At 39.4% G+C, this 20,522-nt stretch overlaps 1 protein-coding gene across 2 annotated transcripts in view; it reads left to right on the top strand.

The window, feature by feature from the left end:
- mrpl13 (mitochondrial ribosomal protein L13) overlaps positions 1-20,522 on the top strand; it is a 115,732-nt gene that overhangs the window by 74,373 nt on the left and 20,837 nt on the right. Inside the window, exon 6 of one of the 2 annotated variants that reach the window (XM_072261121.1) lies at positions 1,383-1,504. In XM_072261121.1, coding sequence (XP_072117222.1) covers positions 1,383-1,504 — 122 coding nt within the window. Of the gene's footprint in view, positions 1-1,382; positions 1,509-20,522 lie in introns of those variants that run through there. The other variant, XM_072261130.1, reaches the window with a different exon arrangement.

Below are 20,522 nucleotides of genomic sequence, written 5' to 3'. Positions count from 1 at the left end.
TCTCTCTGTGGCTCAGGAGCTAATTTTTATTTGACAGTTCTGTCAATGTTTTGGAGTATTTGTGTGTTGTGTATAGTATAAGCTGATCATCTGTTTTTACTTACAATATTAGACAAGGATACGTGATGAATAGGATACTTTGTCCCCTTCAGTAGAACTCAGAGCTGTCAAAGACCTTGCAGCAGCAGGACTGTATAAAATAAGGAACCTCATGAATGGAGAAGGGTTATATCTGATTGGCCGATATTACCAACTATCTCACAGATCTTAAGCTGCACAGTTCAGGGACAGAAAAGAGGCAGTGATAAAGAGATGACTTCAGCCGTCAGAATATAATTGCATCTATACACTGCCATCATCATTAGTGGTGCCATCACTGGGTACACAGGCTACATTTCTGCCATTACCTCAGGTAACACTACCTTTGCTTTACCCATCCAGACCCCAGTTCCTGTATGAGGGTCTTTTCACAGTGTCCCACCTCTTTTTGACTGGGACTGCATTGTCTTGAGTCTAGAAGAATGTGAGGGAATCTCTCCCATTTGTGGTATATGGTAAAGGACTCGTGGTACATGGTGAAAGTGCAGGAAATTTATACTATGGCGGAAGATGAACTATGATCTTGATAAATGATGAAGCAGGAGGATCAAGGGGTCTATTTTTCATGTTCAGCCTTGGAAAATAATCTGCAGTGTATCTTCAACCTTTGTAAAAACTTTCTGTGCTTAACCATCCATTCAGAATTATACCCAAGTCTCTATAGGTTGATGTAAGTTAACAACCCAGGAATTTTGAGAATTCTTAATCCTTATCTTAATCAGCCAAGTTAGAGATTGCAGTAAACAAATTGCCAATGCAGCTCGTTAATAATGTGGTATTGTACATAACTCTTACTGCCATTTGATCCTCTTGTACTAAGTCCATTGTTAGCTTATTTAAACAATGCATCATGGGAGCTTAACTTCTCAGAAATAAAACTGATGAACAAAAAGGGCTTTAAATCATTAAATAAAAGAAGCACCATCATTTCAAGTGGCTCATTTATTAGGAGTCTTTCTCCTTAAAATTTCATGCAACTGGTAAATAACAACCAAAATTAGCGTCTCCCCACAACAAAACCAAATGCCTTAGCTGGACTACAGTTCAAGTGCCCATGTAGTTTTTGTTCCTCTGCATTGCCACTCCTTTACTCTTACTACAGTTAGATGCTCACAGCTCATCCTTCTAATTCCAAGAGGAAGTGGCTTTATAAAATTACATTTCAATGTAATAATATGCCCCAATTCTTCTTTGCGCAAATCATTATTTCTGCTTTCTTTCCAAACACTTTAAAATTCTTAACTGCAGTGTAATTTTTTTCAATTGCTTTTCCCTTTCATTAGACAATTCCTGAAGAAATACTTAAGAATTTGGTAGAAGAGCTTCCACAGCCTCGAAAGGTTCCCAGAAGGTTGAATGAATACACTCAAGAGGAGATTAATGCCTTCCCAAGACTATGGACACCGTAAGTAGATTATACCCTTCAGTTAATGGGTTGAATTTATCATTGAACAAGATAGAACAGCAAATTGTTGAAAATCTATTTCCTTTGGGTACAGTGACAGGTACTGGATTAACAATTCAGACACTGCAGTCCAAATTTAAATTCACTTAATTTAAAATTACTTTTAAAATATAGTCATCAATTATGATTTTAAAAAACTGCTGGCTTCTCGTCAAACCCCACCCTAGTTCGCTAATGTCCTACAGGGGAGAAAATCTGCCATCCTTGCTTAGGACTGCATGTGACACTAGACACACCATTGTTTTCAGCTTTGAATTGGTGTACCAAGTTATTTGAACCAAATAAATTTTCTTGAAATGCAACCAGGTAGATCAGCTAGCAGCTTCTAAAACCCCAAATTCAGACTAAGTTATTCCAAGCACCGTCAATGTTTGCGATTCCTCTTCAGAAACATCTAAGCTTCGTGACCATATTGGGAGAGTATGCCTACAAATGAGTAAAGCCAAAGCAATGTTCCCAGTAACTTTTTTTTTACAGCTGCATGGACCAATCATTGCTGTGAGCAGGAAATTTTTACACGTCCTGAAACCTGCGCAGTACTTTTTAAAAATGAATTGTAATATGCATACTATGAATATTTAGAATGAAAATTCATATACTTTTGATTTTATCTGTTAATTAAAGAGAATAATGAAATACAGTACAACAAAGAAAATCTTTCACATTTTGTAAACTTTTTCTAGCTGCGTCTAATTCCAGCTGTGTGGCAACAAAGGCTATGTGCACAGGAGCATTTCAGTTACTCTACAGCCACACACCTGTGTTGCTCAGTGAGCCAGAGCTTTATAATGTATATACAATCGCACCTTACAGATGGCATGCCGGACCACTTCACCACAATCCATGAGTATATCCTATCACAGCGGCAGGTTAGACAAACCCAAATAATGGCACAATATTGCAGTCTCTTCACCCTATCACAATATTACTTCAAACAAATACCAAACAGCTGAACTGCAAAGACAAGGTGAGAGCAAATGCCTTTGTCATCAAGGCGATGTTTGACCAAGTGTGGCATTAAGGAGTCCTGGTAAGACTGAAGTCAATGGGAATTAATGGAAAGAAAATAAAGGTTGGAGTCACACATTATACAACAGAAGATGGCTGAGGGTGTTGGAGGTCTTTCATCCCAGCTGAAGACATTACTGCAAGTTCATCAGGGAGTCCAAAATTCTTTAGCTGTTATACAGTGACTGAGCTTTGAACGTGTAGTTAGAAGCAGGGATTCTACTGAAGATTGCACTAAGTTCAATTCCATTTGCAATGCCTCAGCAAATGAAGCAGCCCGTGCATGTGTGCAGCAAGACTGAGACTAAATTCACACATAGACTGATAGGTGGCAAATGACATTGTACCACAAAGGTGCCAGGAAATGACCATGTCCAACGAGAGAACATCTGCCCTGGTAATCAAAAGCATTGCCTTCACAGATTCCACCCCCTCCCCACCAATCAAGATCCTGCAACCTCACTATGAACTGGGGGCCCAACAGGACCAGCCACACAATTACTAGTGGCCACTAGATCAGGAAGGTCCACTTCCTGATACCCCCAAAGCCTTTTTGCCATTGACAAGTCGGGCACATTGATGAAGTGCTCTCCACTTTCCTGGATGAATGCAACTCCCAACAATGCATGGGAAGCTCAACGCCATCTAGATCAGAGCAGCCCACTTTATAGACACCTTGTTCGCCCACTCCAAATATTCTTCCCCACTACCATTAGGTTCTTGAACTGACCTGAAAAATGTAATGCTACCTTGGATTATATTTTTTTTCTCCAGCTCAGTTTGCACCATGTCCCTAATTTTATTTTGTTGTGTTAGTTAATATATGCTATTTTAAGTTTATGTTCCTTTATGTTTTTCATCCTATAATGTACTGTGCTGATTCTGCATGAACCTAATTTTTATGGCATTTGTATGGATATGTATGCCCATGACAATAAGCTTGAACTTCATTCCCTCCAATCCCAACACAAAATGGTGTTGAGTGCCACTTACAAATGCCTTGTAATTTCTGCCCTAAGCTACTTGGACAGCACCTCCAAAACCCATAGCCAATAACAAGGTTTGGGCACATGGAAACACTGTCACCTTCAGGTGCCCCTCCAAGTCTCAAGCCACCTTAACTTGGAAATAATACCTTATATCCTTTATCAGTGGTGGTCTAAATCTAGGAGCTCCCTCACAAAAAGGTGTGCCGAACATCAGTAAAGTAACTCACTACCACCTCAAGGGCAGTGGGAGATGAACAGTAATCACTCAGCCTCCCAGTGACATCCAGTGAATGACACCGAAAAAAATGAATAAGATTTAAACTTCACCTTGGATTGGATTAAGAAAAATAGAATTCTACAGACTAACGCAGTACATGCTTCTAAACACAAGCCTCAGTGCTCTGGTTCTTTTGATAGATGGCATTGAAAACTATTTTTCTGATGAAACTTTTATTATTTGCTTGCTGTAACATTTATTGATGTTCTAAGCATTGGAACTTGTGTGAATTTAGTTTTTGACAGTCCAGAAAAGTTCTTGTCAAACAGAGCATAGTGAAGGAAACATCTGGAAGTGAATGCTGTGTGAATTATAGGTCTAGGCAATGAAGATATACAGAGTACATTTTCCTCTTGAGATATTCATCTGTTTTAGTCCGGAGTTTAACATACCATTTTATCAACATATTTATTAGTAACTGGAGAAGCAGGACTCAAAGATTTCTTTTTAAATAAATTTGCCAAAAGAAAAATGAGGCACATTTATTGGGATAATCCTTATCTTTTAGTTCACCTCTTTCATGTTTGTTAGACACTCTCTCCCTCTCTCCCCCTTTTCCTGTCTCTGAGTGCTTGTGCATCCATCAGTCAGGTTATCCATGTTTTTTTGTGTCTCTCACATTTGAGCTCTGCTCTTGCAGGCTTTCACTCTTTCTGCAATTTTTTAATTGCTTGTATGGAAGACTAGAAAGATGTTGGATTTGTTTCCTGTTTTCTGCATGTTAATCTTACATAGTTTACTTTAATTACTTCCAATGTTACATAATACCAGTATTTTTGAATTGTTTCACTGGATGTGCACTAAGCTGTTGCAGATACTGGACTAGGATTCATGGCAAAATGCGGATTTATGAAAATGATCCATTATGCTACTTTTCCAACTTGTTCTGTTTCCCTGTATTCTCTCAGAAAAGAAACCTGGTGTTCAGTTGTACAGAATAATACTGTCTGTCAAGACCAATGGAATGCAAACCCATTCAGGACTGTATGGTGGTGCCTTGTTTATCATTTTCAAAGAACTCATAACACTTGTTTAGTCCTTACAATGTAGAGTTAAAAGGCAAAGATTAAGGACAAGCTTTGTAAGATTAGAGGTTGCATCAGGGGATCCAGGTGTTTGATTATATTTTTGTATATAACTGTTCACAACCCTTGAATTGTTCAGACAGCCTCTGTACCAGTTCACCTGAACTAAACTGCTCTTTAGCTTCTATTCTGATTTCTTTGATGTGCTCTGCCGAAGTAGTGAACAGCTATTGTGAAGCTGCATTGTAACAGATGCTTCCTCTCATCCCTGGCACTCATCAACTGCTGTTCAGCTCAGAGGATCCTTGTATTCACAGAGGGAATTTTAGTTTACTTTCTTTTTAGTGATCAATTTTGTGTGCTCCTTGTACAGGGAAATATTCCTTTAGTTTCTATTTTTGTCATTTAAAATTTGTATTACCTATCAGGCCCTTAAAATGTCTCCATCTGTTCGGGAGAATTTAGAGGAATGGTGGTTTTAACCTAGTAGCTAATAGATTGCAGGTGATTTTTTGATCAACTGTCCCATGTAAACTTTTACCAATCTTAATTTAGGAAAAAAAAAATTAGAAGAGATGTAAACAGCCAATCTACTTTCCAAATGGATCAGTTGTATAATAGGCAGCCATTTAGCTGATTCTCAGTTTACATGAAGCCAGTTCTCTATTAACCACTTTGGATTTTGGCTAGTAAATATTATTCCTTTATAGTCTTTTTCAAACTTTGGAACTTCTAAATTTGTCAGCAATAGTTTACATGAAGCTTGAGTTTTTGATGCTTTTGTTACTGATTCATACTGACAGCAGTTTTGTACTTTATTTTGACAATCATGAAGTCCTTCCGATGCTAAGCTAACCATTCATTTTGTCTCCAGTGCCTTCTAATTTACTTCCAAATTCAGCATGTCAAAATGATGCGTTAGCCGTGAAACTCTGAAAGGAGGGAGCTTTGCCGTGCATGTCCAAACTTGATTTCTGGGTTGCTCATCCAAACCTCCTTAGATGTTTTCAGTTTCTTCTTTTGCCACATGCCCAAGCAGAGAGTTTCTAACCCCTTCCCATCCTCATTGCCCATCCTCCCCACCTTCATTCTACCATGTCCCAGCGCTTGAAATCTCTGGGAGGGGAAATGTGTCCTTATTCACTCTCTCTTGTTAAATAGTGGCAAAGTCTTTATCTTTCTGATACTGAATCCCAGCCCTGTAAAATAAATGTGGCACAGTCTGAGCAGGTCAGGCAGAGAGAAAACAACGGTTGATGTTTCAGGTCAAGATACTTCATCTGGACTGAAAGAGTAGAGGGAAGATAGCCAGTATAAAGCCCATCACCTGTACACTATCCCCCACTGTGTCCTCTCACTATTCCTATCTGCCAATCCCACCTCCCTTACTTGGTTTGTCTTCAACTTCTTCCCATGAGATTCTATCATCTGCAGCCCCTCGTCACTCCCACTCTAACACTATCTTGACTTTTTCCTTCACCATCTAACTCCATCTGCCTTCCCCTCCTCACCTGGACTCGCATATCACTTGCCAACTCTTACTCTACCTCTCTTCCTCACCTCTTGATTACCATCTCCCCTCTACTCTTTCAGTCCAGATGAAGGCTCTGCCTGAAATTTCAACTGTCCAATTCCCAACCAGCTGAGTTCTTTCAGCAGCTTTTTTTTTGCTCAAGTTACCAACATCTGCAGTCTCTTGTGTTTCCATAACACTGAACCATGCTCAAGGACTCCACTCCTCCCGTAATGATATATTTCATCCCCTTGCAGCGCAAGCATATTCTTTATAAGTTGAAGTGTTACCTTAGTCTTAAATCAAAATCTAGTTTATTGCTATATACCTCCTCCCTGGTAGTAGCTGCAAGAAGACGGTGTGGCCTGGATAGCGGGGATCTTTGGTGGATGCTGCCTTCTTCAGGCAATGCCTCCTGTAGATACCATCAGTGGTGACGAGGGATAAGCCCATGATATATTGGGCAGAATCCACTACTCTCTGCAGCTTCTTGCATTCCTTCACATTTGTAATCTTAATTTAATTCAAATCTTGAGGCATTGATACTTGTACAAGCAAGAAAAACCTCCCTTCACTTCAGATGCTTTTCAGTTAAAAAATCACAATGAAGATCATGTCACTTTAAAGTGTAATACTAGTGAACACGGTAACCCTGAAAATGACTGCACCCACTTGAACGGTGAAAGTTCAAATCTTTAATCTTAAAGTTGTTTAGTGAGCGAAGAAGGAACCATGAAGTAAATAATCCAATGATTTGCACCATTTATTCCATTGTAGACAAGATCAACCGTGAAATGAGGCATATCAAAGACATAGTTAATTAAGTGCTATAAATTTTTTATACTGTAGACCTCCTTAGGTCCCATTACTAATCTCCTGGAAGATTTATTGCCAGTAAGTCTGCTTTACTACTCTGTATTCCTTACAGCCTCAGAGTTCAAGTAATAACAATGAACTGCAAAGACCATCAGAATCAGATTTATCATCACTAACTTGTACGTTGTGAAATTTGTTGTATTGAAGCAACAGTACAGTGCAAAGATATAAAATTACTTTAAGTTACAAAAATAAATAAATTGTGCAAATAAAGGAATAATGAGATAGTATTCATGGGTTTCACGGACTATTCAGAAATCTGATGACAGAGGTGAAGAAGCTGTTCCTAAATCATTGAGTGTTGACCCTCAGGTTCCTCTACCACCTCCCTATATGAAGAAGACATCTTCTGAATGGCGAGATCTTTAAAAATGGTTGTTGTCTTCTTGAAGCATCACTTCTTGAAAGTGCTCTCAATAGAGAGGAGTGTTGTGCCTATGACAGAGCTGGCCAAGTCTACAACTCTACACAGCTTCTTGTGATCCTGTGTATTGGAGCTTCCATACCAGGCTGTGATTCAGCCAGTCAGAATGCTCTCCACCGTACATGTTAAAAGTTTAAAAAATGTTTAAAAGTTTTTGGTGACATACCAATGTACTGTTTTAGTTTGTTAATATGTTCTGTGGGAAGTCTAATTTTCTGCTTCATAGTTAAAGTGTTCGTAAAGCAAACCATGCCAAAGCCAGCCACTATAGGTTCTGCACAAGTTTGACTTTTTGTACATTACTGTGGCATTTTACCAATCAAAGCTGCAGCAAGTAATGTGTCCGTTTGGGAGGTGATATGTGGTGCAGAGTGAATCTCTGGGAATGTACTACTACAGATATAAATCCACCCCTCCCTCTCTGTATGCAGGATTTTGGAGTGAAAGTGGTTAGTATATTCAAGTGCTGATAATTATAAATCAAAGAGGAACAATAGAAGATGATGGTCAGTGTATTGTTTGCAAATCCTGGAATTCCACAGTAGCAATGTGATCTTAAAAGACTTTCATCAAAAAAGCAAGCCATATGGTTAAACAATTTCATTTGGTGTGAAGTATGGTGTGAAGCTTGTTGTGTGGCAGTACAATGAGCCGTCTCCTAAAGTTTTCTTTTCCAGACCTCTATATTAAATTAAATTGCATTCCTTTCAACTGCCAAACACATGCTTGCTCAGTTCATGAAAATTTTAAGGAATAAGCTTTCCTGCGCAGTAACCTGGTACAATTTGTGCAATAGTTGAAAATGCCCAGGTTTGTGTAATTCTTGTTCTTCATATATAATATTTTCAAATTGGCAAAAAAGTAGTTCATTTTCTTTGTGTACCAACATTACCATCTCAATCTTTCTCTCTCATCTCTCATGCAAGTTTTGTTCTGCTTTCTCCATCTACAACACAGAGGGCAAATAAATGTTGTGAATGGTCACTTTCGGTAAAAACCAGAATGGCTAGATGCTCAGTTGCTTATTATAAACTTGAAGTAAATACCAGGTACAATTACAAATTTTGATTTGTTGCCTCACTTGTGAGCTATTACCATCCACTAATAACTGCACACCATTGTGTTCCAAACGGGGTGAGGTCTTAACTTACTCAGTATATATTCTGGTAAGATCTTTAATCATCATTTCAAATCTACTAGCAAAATGTGCCTTAGCTGAGTTTCGGGCATTTCTACATCATGTTTTCACATAAGAAGATGCTTTTAAGTGTTTAATTTAAATATAAGAAAAAAGGAGAAGGAATAGACTTTATGGCCCCTCAGACTTGCTACATCATTTCACAGGTCCTTGGCTGTGGCTCAACTTTCCTGCATGTTCTCCATAACTCTTTGCTTTCTATAGACCAGAAGTCTGTTTGGCTCGGCCTTGAATGATTAAGTTTCCACAGCTCTGCAGGATGGAGAATTCAGTGATAGAGTAATGGAGCAGGGAAACAGTGTTTTGGACCAAGTGGTCCACACCAACCAAGATGCTCATCTAAGCTAGTCATATTTGCCCATGTACAACCCTCAAGAAATTCTTCTTCCTCTGTCTTAAATTAACAATATCATATTGTAAAACTATGCCTGCCGTTTCTAGTTTCCTACACAAAGGGAGGAATCAAAAGACCATAAGATATAGGAACAGAAGAAGGCCATTTGGCCCATCAAGTCTGCTCTGCCATTTCATCATGGCTGATCCAGTTTTCCTCTCAGCCCCAATCTGCTGCCTTCTCCCCATATCCCTTCGTGCCCTGACCAATCAAGAACCTATCAACCTCTTAAGTATATTTAATATACATAAAGAATATGGGCCAAACCTCCTCAAACTTAGCTCACTAGACCACCCCTTCATCCTAGGGGTAATGTATCTTCCCTGAGTTGCTTCCAATATGTGACCATCCTCTTAAAATGGAAACCAAAGCTGTATGATATGCTCTAGGTATGGTCTCACAAGCATCCTATGTAATTGAGGGAAGACTTCCCTACCTTCATACCATAGAACCCTTGCAATTAGGGCCTACATTCCACCTTCCTTCCTAATTACAGCTATATCTTCATGTGACTTTGAGTTCTATGTAAAAGGACACCCAGATCACTCTGGTCTTTAACCAACATACTACTACTATTCTTTGTCCCAAAGTAGAGCACTTCGCGCTTCCCCATTTTATAAACTGTATATATTTCTTCTATTACTCACAACTTATTTCAAGAAAGTATGACATGGAGGTTTTTAAAATGGAAAAGTTCTAATAGAGTAGATGTTAAAGGAATGTTTCCACTTGTGGGAAAATTATAATAAATAATGGCAAGGCAAGGTACCCGGCAAGAATTTAAGGTAATTTTTCCTCAAAAATTGGTGAGAAGGTGGGCGTGCTACTGGACTGAGTCCTGATGAAGAATCTCGGTCCAAAGCATCGACTGTTTCTTCATTTCCCTTACTGCTGCCTGACCTGCTGAGTTCCTCCAGCATTTTGTGTGTTGCACTGGACAGAGTAGTTAAGGTGAACATTTGCAGACGCACTTAAGAAAAAGCTGGCCAAGCAGGAGAGGGGAGTAGGAATAGAGAGTTATGCTGATGGATATAAGACTGGAGAAGGGTTGAATGCTGGCATGATAGGGTTTCAGTTGTCAACTCTCTTAATTCCATACACCTGATCCCTTCACCTAAGAAATTAATATGGTTTATAAATTGTAACAGATTTGGCACTAATTTCTGTGTAAATTGTCCAGTGATTAGGTTAGGGTTAAATTGGGGTTTGCACGGCTTGAAGGACCAGAAGGACCTATTCCGAGCTATATCGCTAAAGAAATAAATAATAAACGAATTGTCATTTCCAGAATGTCCTGCACTCATTTCTGGTTGAAGGTTCTTCCTAATGAGGGATGTCAGGCAAGCTGGCATAAAGCTTCCTGCTGTTTTTACCTCCATATATAGTATATTTGAATGAGGGAGTTACATTTATAGTGTTAATGTCCTCTGGGACCTTTTCGAGAATCTCAGGAACTTGACCGTGACCAGTGACCCACAATCCATGCATCACTCTGTAAGACTGTAGATGCAGGCTATCAAGTGCAGGGCACTTCAGACTTGTACCTCCCCTAACATGATAAAGGATTCAAGTTCCTCTCTTATCTTTGTCCTGATTTTCCACTAAATTATTAGGATATTTTTAGTGTCCCCTACTGTGAAAATAGGTACATAAGGAAAACAAAGACTAAAAACAGTAGGTCCTGACCAGAGTGCCAAAAGAGAAAAATGTTGAGCATTGGAGTGAAGGGACTAAAAAGATTTTAGAATCATTGAAGGTGCTGATAAGGCCGAGCACAGTGTTGGCAAGTCAAAGTTGAATTTATTGCCATTTACGCATGTATATGGATGCACAAATGCAATGAAAAATTTGAATCAGCACCACACAACGCATCAGACAAGCAGCAGTCACAAGAAAAGCATAAGTTAACCATAAACTATACACAATTTTTACAAACATAAGTAGAATAAATAAGTTAATTTTAATGCAAAGTGGTTTGAGTGTTCATAGTGTTGCTAAGCTGTAGCAGAGTTGCCGGTTGGTTCAAGAATTGAATGATTGAAGGGAAGTAGCTGTTCTTGAACTTGATGATGTAGGACTTCAGGCTTTTGTACCTCCTGCCTGATGATGCCTTCAAGAAGGTATAGCCCAGATGGAGGGGATTTTTGGTGTTAGGTGTTGCCACCTTAAGGCAGCGCCTTCTATAGGTGCTTCTGATGGTGAGAAGGGATGTGTCCATGATAAGTTGAGAAGAGTCCACTACACTTTGAAGCTTCTGTGCCTCTGTGCAACTGGACACTCGACTTTCTTATCAGTAGACCTCAATCAGTGAGGATTTTTAATAACTTACCATCATCCTCACTGTCCATCATGCAATGTGCAAGATAAGCTTTTCACCATATTTTGGTACAAGATAATAATAAACCAATTCCAATTCTGGCATTCCTGAGGATTTAATGTAGCTTTAACTTCCTAAGAAAAAAAGGTGTTGCCACACTTCCCTCATGATCGCATCTGTGTGCTGGGCAGAGCACAGGTTGTCCAATATGTTAACACCTAGGAATTTAAAGCTGCTGACTCCCTCCACCACTGATTCCCCAAAGTAGACTGGCACACACTTGCCTACATTAAGCAAGAAATTGTTGTTGCAGCAGCACTCAACCAGGTGTCATATCTCGCTCCAGTAAGCTGACTCACCATCACCTGTGATTCATCCAATGACGGTAGTGTTATTGGTCAGTTCGAAGATGGCATCGAAGCCGGGTTAAACCCACAGCCTGGAAGTATGCCTGTGTTGATGGTCAGCAAGGAGGAGATCTTGTAGACTAATCCTCACTGTTTGAGGTCTGCCGATAAGGAAGTCAAATATCCAGTTACAGAGGGAGGTACAGAGACCCCAGTCTTGAAACTTGATGATGAGTTTGGACAGGATAATTGTGTTGAACACCAAACTATAGTTGATGAGCAGCAGCCTGTACGAGTTCCTGTTGTCTAGATGGTCCAATGCAAAGTCCAGGGCCAGAGAAATTGCACCTGCTGTTGACCTTTCATGGCAGTAAGCAAATTGGAGTGGATGTTGTTCTCCATCATGCAAGAATTTAGCAGTGGTAAGTTTCAATTCTGTATGGTGAGGCATGAGGAGCTTGGAGATAAGCAAGGTGTAAACAACAGCAGAGAGGGTGGGAGTTAACATCACATTCCCAAGAAAGCAGCACTGTGAGTAATGCATCTCTAAATATGTAATGCTAGTGATGATTCCATTAGTACTCGTGTTCCTGGCAGAGCGTCCTGAGCCTTAAGCGAACTATCTCTGTACTATCCTCCATGAAATAGTTCTCCTCTTAGCACTTGCCTGACACCAGGGAATCTATGATTCCTTTCTTTTATCTAATCGATTATCCAGTTTCAACTTTTATCTTGAAGATTAATAGATTTTTAGTTTAATTAGTCTTCCTTTTGAAATTTGGTCAAAGTCCAAAAAATCATCTAGTAAAAGAATTTCACAATGTATTCCTTCCCCTTGGAGCTCTGTACTGGCTCATCAGCCATAACTTTTCCACCATTAAAATGATGTTGTTTTAAAAGTATGGCCATGCAGATCACTCTGTAGCTTACCTTAGTAATACTTGTAGTATTATAGTTTGTTCTTTTAAAAATAAAATTCTGCTACTCTTCCATCTTTTTTCCACTTCTGTTGTCTGTTTTCTGTACTCAATGAACATGTAATTATCCTTCTCAACACTCAGTATGTTTTCTTCCAGTTCTCTTAATGAATGCCAAATAGTCTGAGTTTTCTCAACCTCAACTCTTTTCCTTTATCCAGCAACTTCTATTGTTGCAAGATATTTATTGTATGTAATCATTAAGAGAAATAATTCAAAAAATGTGTGTTCGAGTGGTTGATGGTTGGGTTGAGTTGTTTTGCGGTCTTGGCAATTTACTTGCAAACATCTCGTCACCAGACGAGGAGACATAGTCAATGCACTGTTGATTGTGTTGTGTCCTCTTGGCCTTTAAATACTTTTCAAACAGCTGATCAGATGCCACTTTGGAAACTCAATTGCAATGTGGGGAGAAAATCTTGTTGCTGACTGGCTGTGTGGCAAACTTTGTGCATTGTGGTCAGGAATTTCGCCCGCATCAACTCATAAGTAGGATCGAGGTCTATGTGCCCACTGATACTGGGCATCAGTAAAAGTCATGGTGGAAGCGAATACGCTGCATGCAAGAGAATTCCTAGAGCCGTGGTTTTCCATAAATAAACATGTAAACAATCCTATTTATGAGCCCTTTCCGGTCAGGAATTTTGCCCGCAACGCACCAAGTTTGCCACACAGCCAATCAACAACAAGATTTCCTCCCCACCTTACAATTCAGTTTCCGAAATGATGTCCAATCAGCTAATTGAAAGGTATATAAAGGCCAAGCATTCAGAGGATGTACCACAATCATAGCGCACTGACGATGTCTCCTCGCATGGTGACAAAACGTTTGCAAGTAAATTGCCAAGTTCAGAGAACAACTCAATCCAACAGTGATTAAGTCATTACATGGCACCTTCCTTCCCAGTAAACACTTTTCCGTTTTCAATCAGTGTGTGCATCTATTGTAAGAATCACAATATGGGTTTGAGGAAACAGCCCAAGTTAAAGGTCGCATGTCAAGTTGGTCCAGGACAGAAGGAGACCATTTGACTCAGTGTGCCTCACCCTAAAACAACAATTTTTACACAAGAAAAGCTTGTTACAGCTACAAAAGATGTTGGTGAGACCTCTCTCAGAGTACTTTGTACTGTTTGGTTACCCTGTTTTTAGGAAGGATGTTACTGAACAAGAAAGTTTTGCCAGGATGTTGCCTGGATTTGGGGACGGGAGTTACAAGGAGAGATTGCATAGAATAGGATTGTATTCCTTCGAATGTAGGAGATTGACAGGTAACCTGATAGTGATATTTAAGAACATGAGGGGCATGGACAGGGTAAAAGCGCACAATCTTTTACCTAGAGAGAAGGTGCTAAAAGCTTCCAGGCATAAGTTGAGAGATTAAAAGAGATACCGTGGACAGCTTCTTCATGCAAAGGTTGGTATCTATTTGGAATGAGCTGCCAGAAATAGTGGCTGAGGCATGTGCATTATCAGCATTTAAAAGTCATCTAGGTAAGTAGTTGGGTAGGAGAGGTTTGGCTATAGGCCAGATATGGGCAGATGGGACCAGTTCACGGGTGAGCATGGGCAAGTTGGGCTGAAGGGTCTTGTTTCCATGCTGTAAGGCTCTATAATTCTATGACTTGTGATTATCAATCCTAGTGACCATAGAAGTTTTTATTTGCTCTTATTTAAATCTGCCATAATTTTGAGCACCTCCATGGATTTTCCTTAGCTTGAGTCCTGAAGAACACGATCCTTGTCAAGATGTGCCCTAAGGTGAGATTATGTTGCCAGAAAGGTGGCAGGAGGTTGAGGAACAGAAGTAGAGGGAATGGTCTGACCATATTTAAGCGTCTTGATGATGTTTTGTGGTAAAGATAGATATGGTTAGATTAGTTTATTTTGTTGTTTTATACACCCAGGTGTAATGAAATTCTTTGTTTGCATGAACAAGTACAACAATGAAAGCAGGGACCAGTGCCAAACAGCATCCTGGGGCAAAGACTGTAGTGCAATCTGATGTAGTGGAAAAAACAAATGCTGAAGTGACAATAACAGAATAACCAAGGGAGGTAGAATTAAGAGTTGGAGAACGTGCCAGCAACACCAGGAAAAGGATGTTAAAAAAGTGATTGATTGATAAAGCTGTAGGGGGAAAAGCTGTTTTAAGTCTGGATGCACAAGCTTTCAAGCTCCTTTATCTTTTTCTGAAAGTTAAAGTGGGGGGGGGGAGGATTAATCAGAGTGTCCAGTCCTGATGAAGGGTCTCAGCCTGAGATATCGACTCTTTATTCCTTTCCATAGATGCTGCCTGACCTGCTGTGTTCCTCTACCATTTTATGTGCATTAATCTGATAGCACCCTTGGCTGTGCATATATTGAACCTTCCAGTAGATTATTCACTGTGTGTTAACTATTGCAGATTATGTTGCAAACAGACGCACCTCTTAAATTTCCTCATTTTCACCAGCATTAGCTAACAAAAAACAGGAACTTCTTGTTTGTTTTATCATCTGGAAATTGCAAACAGGTTTCTCCTACTGTCGCTTGACATGGATGATGTATAATTTTATTTTCTAGCCATTTTGTGACAATTTTGAAAGATGTGTTTTACTTTTTGCTGGATTCTTCCATAATGTGTGATATTTAAATATGCCAGGTGAAATGAAACTTACTGAAATGGCTGAATGCATAGGTACACAATGTATTTTGGTGACTTGTTTACAAGCCCACTGCGTTCTTGAAAACAGCATTTAATACTGACTCTTCTGGATGTAATTCAAGAGTCAGTGAGTGCAAGTGTGAAAGCTGGCAGCCAGCAACAGAAAAAATGAGGTGGCGTTTGACTGCAACAGCAGTTTTGGAAATTGGAGACCAGCAGCAATAAAGTTCAAGAGAAGTGCAGTTGTACGCACAATTCTCATCAATGATTTGCTCCTGCTGTGAGGCCTTCAGACTTGGCAGAAATTGTCCTTTGTGCTTTCACCAAGAGCCCTTAAAGGTTCATTCTGTAGACCTTGCTCTAGTAAATCGAAGGATCTTGATGTCTTTTAAAGCAATGCCCTGCCACTTTGACTGAACTGTGCCTCTTGATCTCTCTGTGGTTGTACCTCTTTTACAATTATGCCCTGCACAATGTAACATTATTATTTCCTGAGCTTTAAATTTTATCTGTCACCTATCTACTGTATATCATCATGGAATCTATTTCAATGTTCCTCACCTGTTCAAGATGCCTCCAAATATTGTATTATTTGCAAATTATGCCCAAGACTTCTCAGCCCAAGTCATTAATATATATTGGTAAAAACAGTGGTCCTAATACTAAATGTTGGGAAATAGCACAAGTCCTCTAGTCCAAAAGGCTACCTCTCTTTACCCCTCTGTCTCCTTTATTTAGCCTATTTCCTATTCATGCTTCCTTGTCCCCTTTTATTTCATGGCTTTCAAGGTTGACAATAGTGTTTATTGGGTGGTACCTTACGAAATGCCTTTTGGAAGTGTGTACATATCATATCAATTACACTTCACTTATTGACATTCTTCTCCTAGAAGAAAAACATTGTTAGATCTTTATTTTTTATTTATGTAGAGGTACAGCATAGCAACAGGCCTTCTGACCCAGTGAGCCCACGCCACCCACTTAGACCCCTGTGACTAATTAACCTGTCACCTCTACATCTTTGGAACGTGGGCATCCAGAGGAAATCCATGCAGGTCATGGGGAAAATGTACAGACAGTGGCAGAATTGAACCCGGGTCATTACCAAGATGGGATTTGTAAGGAGTGTTTGCTATCTGAAAATACATTTCACAAATGTGTGCAACAGGTTATGTGAAGAGAAGAAACTAAATTTAAGGTTTACTGGAATTCCTTTTCCAGTTTCAAATATTTCCAAAATAAATAGGTAGGTTGGATCTGCAAGGCCAAAGTAGAGTGCAGTTGAATGAAATGTTGTCAGAAATTTTGATAAGTGGTGTCATTGATCTGAAGGAGGATTTTATTGAAATTGAAGATTTTTAGAGAATGTTGTCTTTGTTCTTATGTGAGTATTGTTGCAAAGGACAGTAATGTCACAGTCCGATTAAATGACAGCCTTAGTATTTATCGCCAAACATTCTCAAAATTATTAGGAAAATACTTAAGGCATAACTGTATAGTTATCTTAAACTATTTCTTCAATGAAGGTTGAATTGCATTGGATTTGATGCTGTGTACCTTAGGATATGCAGAGTGGGATAATGGGAGTGTAGTTTAGGATATCTTCAGATATGCTTAATTGCAATACTGAGAGTTGCTGCACCTTCAGGTGTCCTCAGTGATGTAATTCATGCCCTCTCTGCAGGATGTATTCTATTAAGCACATAACGTTTCAGAACTTAGAGACACAAGAGACAGCAGATGCCGGAATCTGAATGAAAAAAAAAACAAGCTGCTGGAGGACCTCAGTTGGTCAGGCAGCATCTGTGGAGGGAAATGGCGTTTCAAGTTGAGACCTTTCATCTGGACTGAAAGAACAGAAGTCACGGGGAACAGTAAGCAAGTGTCTCACAGAACTCCCGTAGAAAAGAAGGGGAAGACATCACAGTGGGCATAGTTTGAAGAGGCTTCACAGTGGAGTAATAAAAATTGAGACACAAAAGGCAGCAGATGCTGGAATTTGGAGAGAAAGTCAAATTGTTGGAGGAACACAGCAAGTTGAGCAGCATCTGTAGAAGGAAATGAACAGTCCATATTTCAGGTTGAGGCCCTTCATATAAATGGTCTTGACTTGAAATATCATTTGTACATATCTCTCCACAGATACTTTTCAGAATTTGTTGCCTTTCCTTTCTGTTTTCTGGAAAGCACTTCATAGCTCGTCAGTCATTTATCTTATGCAGCTGCAAGAAGAGCCACCAGCACACAGTATCCTAATAGAGAAGAATTAACTACAGCTTCTTACTCCTGTTGCCTAGATTGGAGAAGTACTGGGGATGTTTTCTCTAGCGTGGAGGAGGTTGAGGGGTGACCCAAGAGTAGTATATAAAATTCTTAAGAACCATGGATAAGGTATTCAGAATTTTTTTCTAGTGGTAAGGTATCAAAAGTCTGGGCACAGCACAGCTGAGGAACGAGTTTTAAAGGGGATTCGAGGGGAAAGTTTTTTTTACATAGTTGCTATCTGGAGCTCACTGCTAGAGGAAAGGCAGAATCAAGTATAATCACTATGTTTAAGAGGCATATGGAAAGACACAAATTAGTAAAGCATAGATGGATACAATTAAATGCAAACAAATGAGATTAGTAGGTGAGTTAAAAGGTCAGCATTGACATGGTGAACTGAATGGCCCTTTTCTGTAGAACTCTTTCTTCAAAAAACACTTTTTAAGTGTTTGGCAAATTTTTTGATACTGTTGCTAGGCAGGACAAGTGTTTTGACATGGTTGTAATTTGCAAGCTGATAAATCTGCCAGCATTTAATAAAAGAACTGAAAGTATCCCAAACAGCACTTTGCTTCTCACAACACTCTGGGAGGAATAATTGGAAAAATAACCAGTAGTCTTTTACCCTGGCATGGAATTAAAATACCTAATTGTATTTTCTCACAATTGAAACATGCAATAAAGTAGCTAGTCAAAAAATTAACTCTACTGTGCATTTCTCATACAAAGGTAATTGCAAATTGTACACTCCGTTTAAGAACGTTCTTTTCCTTTACACAAATATGAACCGTTCTTTTCCCTTGATGGAAAACTGCAAAATTAAGTTCTGACAGAGGCTGTGGTTATGTTGGAATGCATGAAAGCCCATCTAAGAAATCTCCAGCACAGTTACGTTCAGTGGTTCTAATCAGTACTAGGGCACAATCATTAGGCATGATGCATCTTGCATAAATTCCTCATCGGCAAGGGATGCTGTAGCCAGGAGGTTGCATATGTCCACGATCCTCTCATATCCCAGCAACTTCACTTGATACAGGAGTGACTAAAAATGCTTTGTCCGTTCCCAAACCCATGAGAGGCACATCAAAAAGCAAATTTCCTTTCTTTGGGATTTCATTTTATACCTAATGATAAAAGGCTATGATTAAACACATCTATGGGAGGGCAAATCAGAATCCACTGCTAATAGCAGAGCTTCGAGCACAGCTGAGAGGTCAGGATGCTGTCTTCAGATCAGGGATAAAATGGTTCTTTCTGACAGACTGAATGTCTATTATGCTTGGTTTAATGCACAGAAAGATGCACCAGCGAGGAAGGCTCCCCCACCTCCCCAAGGAGCAGGCACTCAGTCTGGCCGCAGCTGATATTTTATTTTATCGGGATACAGTGTGGAATAGCCCCTTCTGGCCCTTTGACCTATGCTGCCCAGCAATCCCCTGATTTAATAGTCAACTAATCATGGGACAATTTACAATGACCAATTAACCTATCTCCGGGTATGTCTTTAGACTTTGGAGGAAACCAGAGCACCCAGAGGAAACCCAGGAGATCACGGGGAGAACGTATAAACTCCTTACAAGCAGCAGCAGGAATTGAACCCAGGTCACCTGCGCTGTAGAGTGTATAGATGGCGTACAAAACCCAAGTTTTTCCATTGTACTTTTATACATGTGACAATAATAAACAAATTTGCTGTCCTGGCATCCACTTTCACAACACTGAACAACCTTGACTAGTCCCCTTGACAATCAAATCCCTTTTATGTGTTTTCACCATGATGCCCTCTTAGGCTTTCACCTCCATAACTTTTATAGGTAATTCAGTGAACTGCCACAAATCTCCTTGTCCTGCACTGTTTCCCATTCTCACTGGGCTTTCATTGCTCCAACTCTTTTAATTTGAAACCTTCAGTGAATCCCAGCATGTCCTGTACTCTCTCAACAATCTTGTCTTAACTGCCAACTAAGCATTATATTCAGTGCGTGCATTCCCTATTCTTCATGGTGAGACCCTTGTGTCCTGCTCTGTTTAAGCTTTCTAAAGTCTGCTGGTAATTATATAATAGAAAATTCATACTTATAAGTTCCTTGTGCAGAGTATAAAAATATTTTGTGTTTCATCATGTTCATCTAATATTTTAGAGAGGTTGTACCATCTTCCGAAAGGGTGACACGCAGGTTGTTGCTTCCGGGTTTATGTAACCATAAATGCAGTGCGTTGATTTAAAACACATGTCTCTTGATCATAAAGAAGATTCATATTGTATCAATAAATTACTGCTAAGCAGAAATAAGAGCTGTTTTTTAGTCAAGCAGGATTGTAGACATGTCAGAGGTTTGCAGTGCTGTCCAAGTTGGATCAATTTGATGGAAAGAGCCATTATTTTCCAAATTTTCAGTCATGTGTTCTAGTTCTGAGGAAATGCACGCTTTAACCCATGCACTCCCCCACATCCCAGTTGAATTATAAAGAGTAAACCTGTTGCATATAAGATTGAATCTGTAATATCAACTTGAAGAGAAACTGAGGACCTATTATTTTAAGTTTTAAAAAATTACTTAAGACCTTCAGTGAGAATTTGATTTATCATTGTTCAAATACATCTGCTTTGTTCAAACCTATGATTATTTTCCTTTAGTCCACATAATCCTTTAAAATATTAATGGACTCTAAACCAAAGGAGTTCTCTTGATGTGATACA

Source organism: Mobula birostris, chromosome 1 (assembly GCF_030028105.1).
Source record: "Mobula birostris isolate sMobBir1 chromosome 1, sMobBir1.hap1, whole genome shotgun sequence".
NCBI classification, from domain to species: Eukaryota; Metazoa; Chordata; class Chondrichthyes; order Myliobatiformes; family Myliobatidae; genus Mobula; species Mobula birostris.
This window is presented reverse-complemented; position numbering and strand designations above follow the sequence as displayed.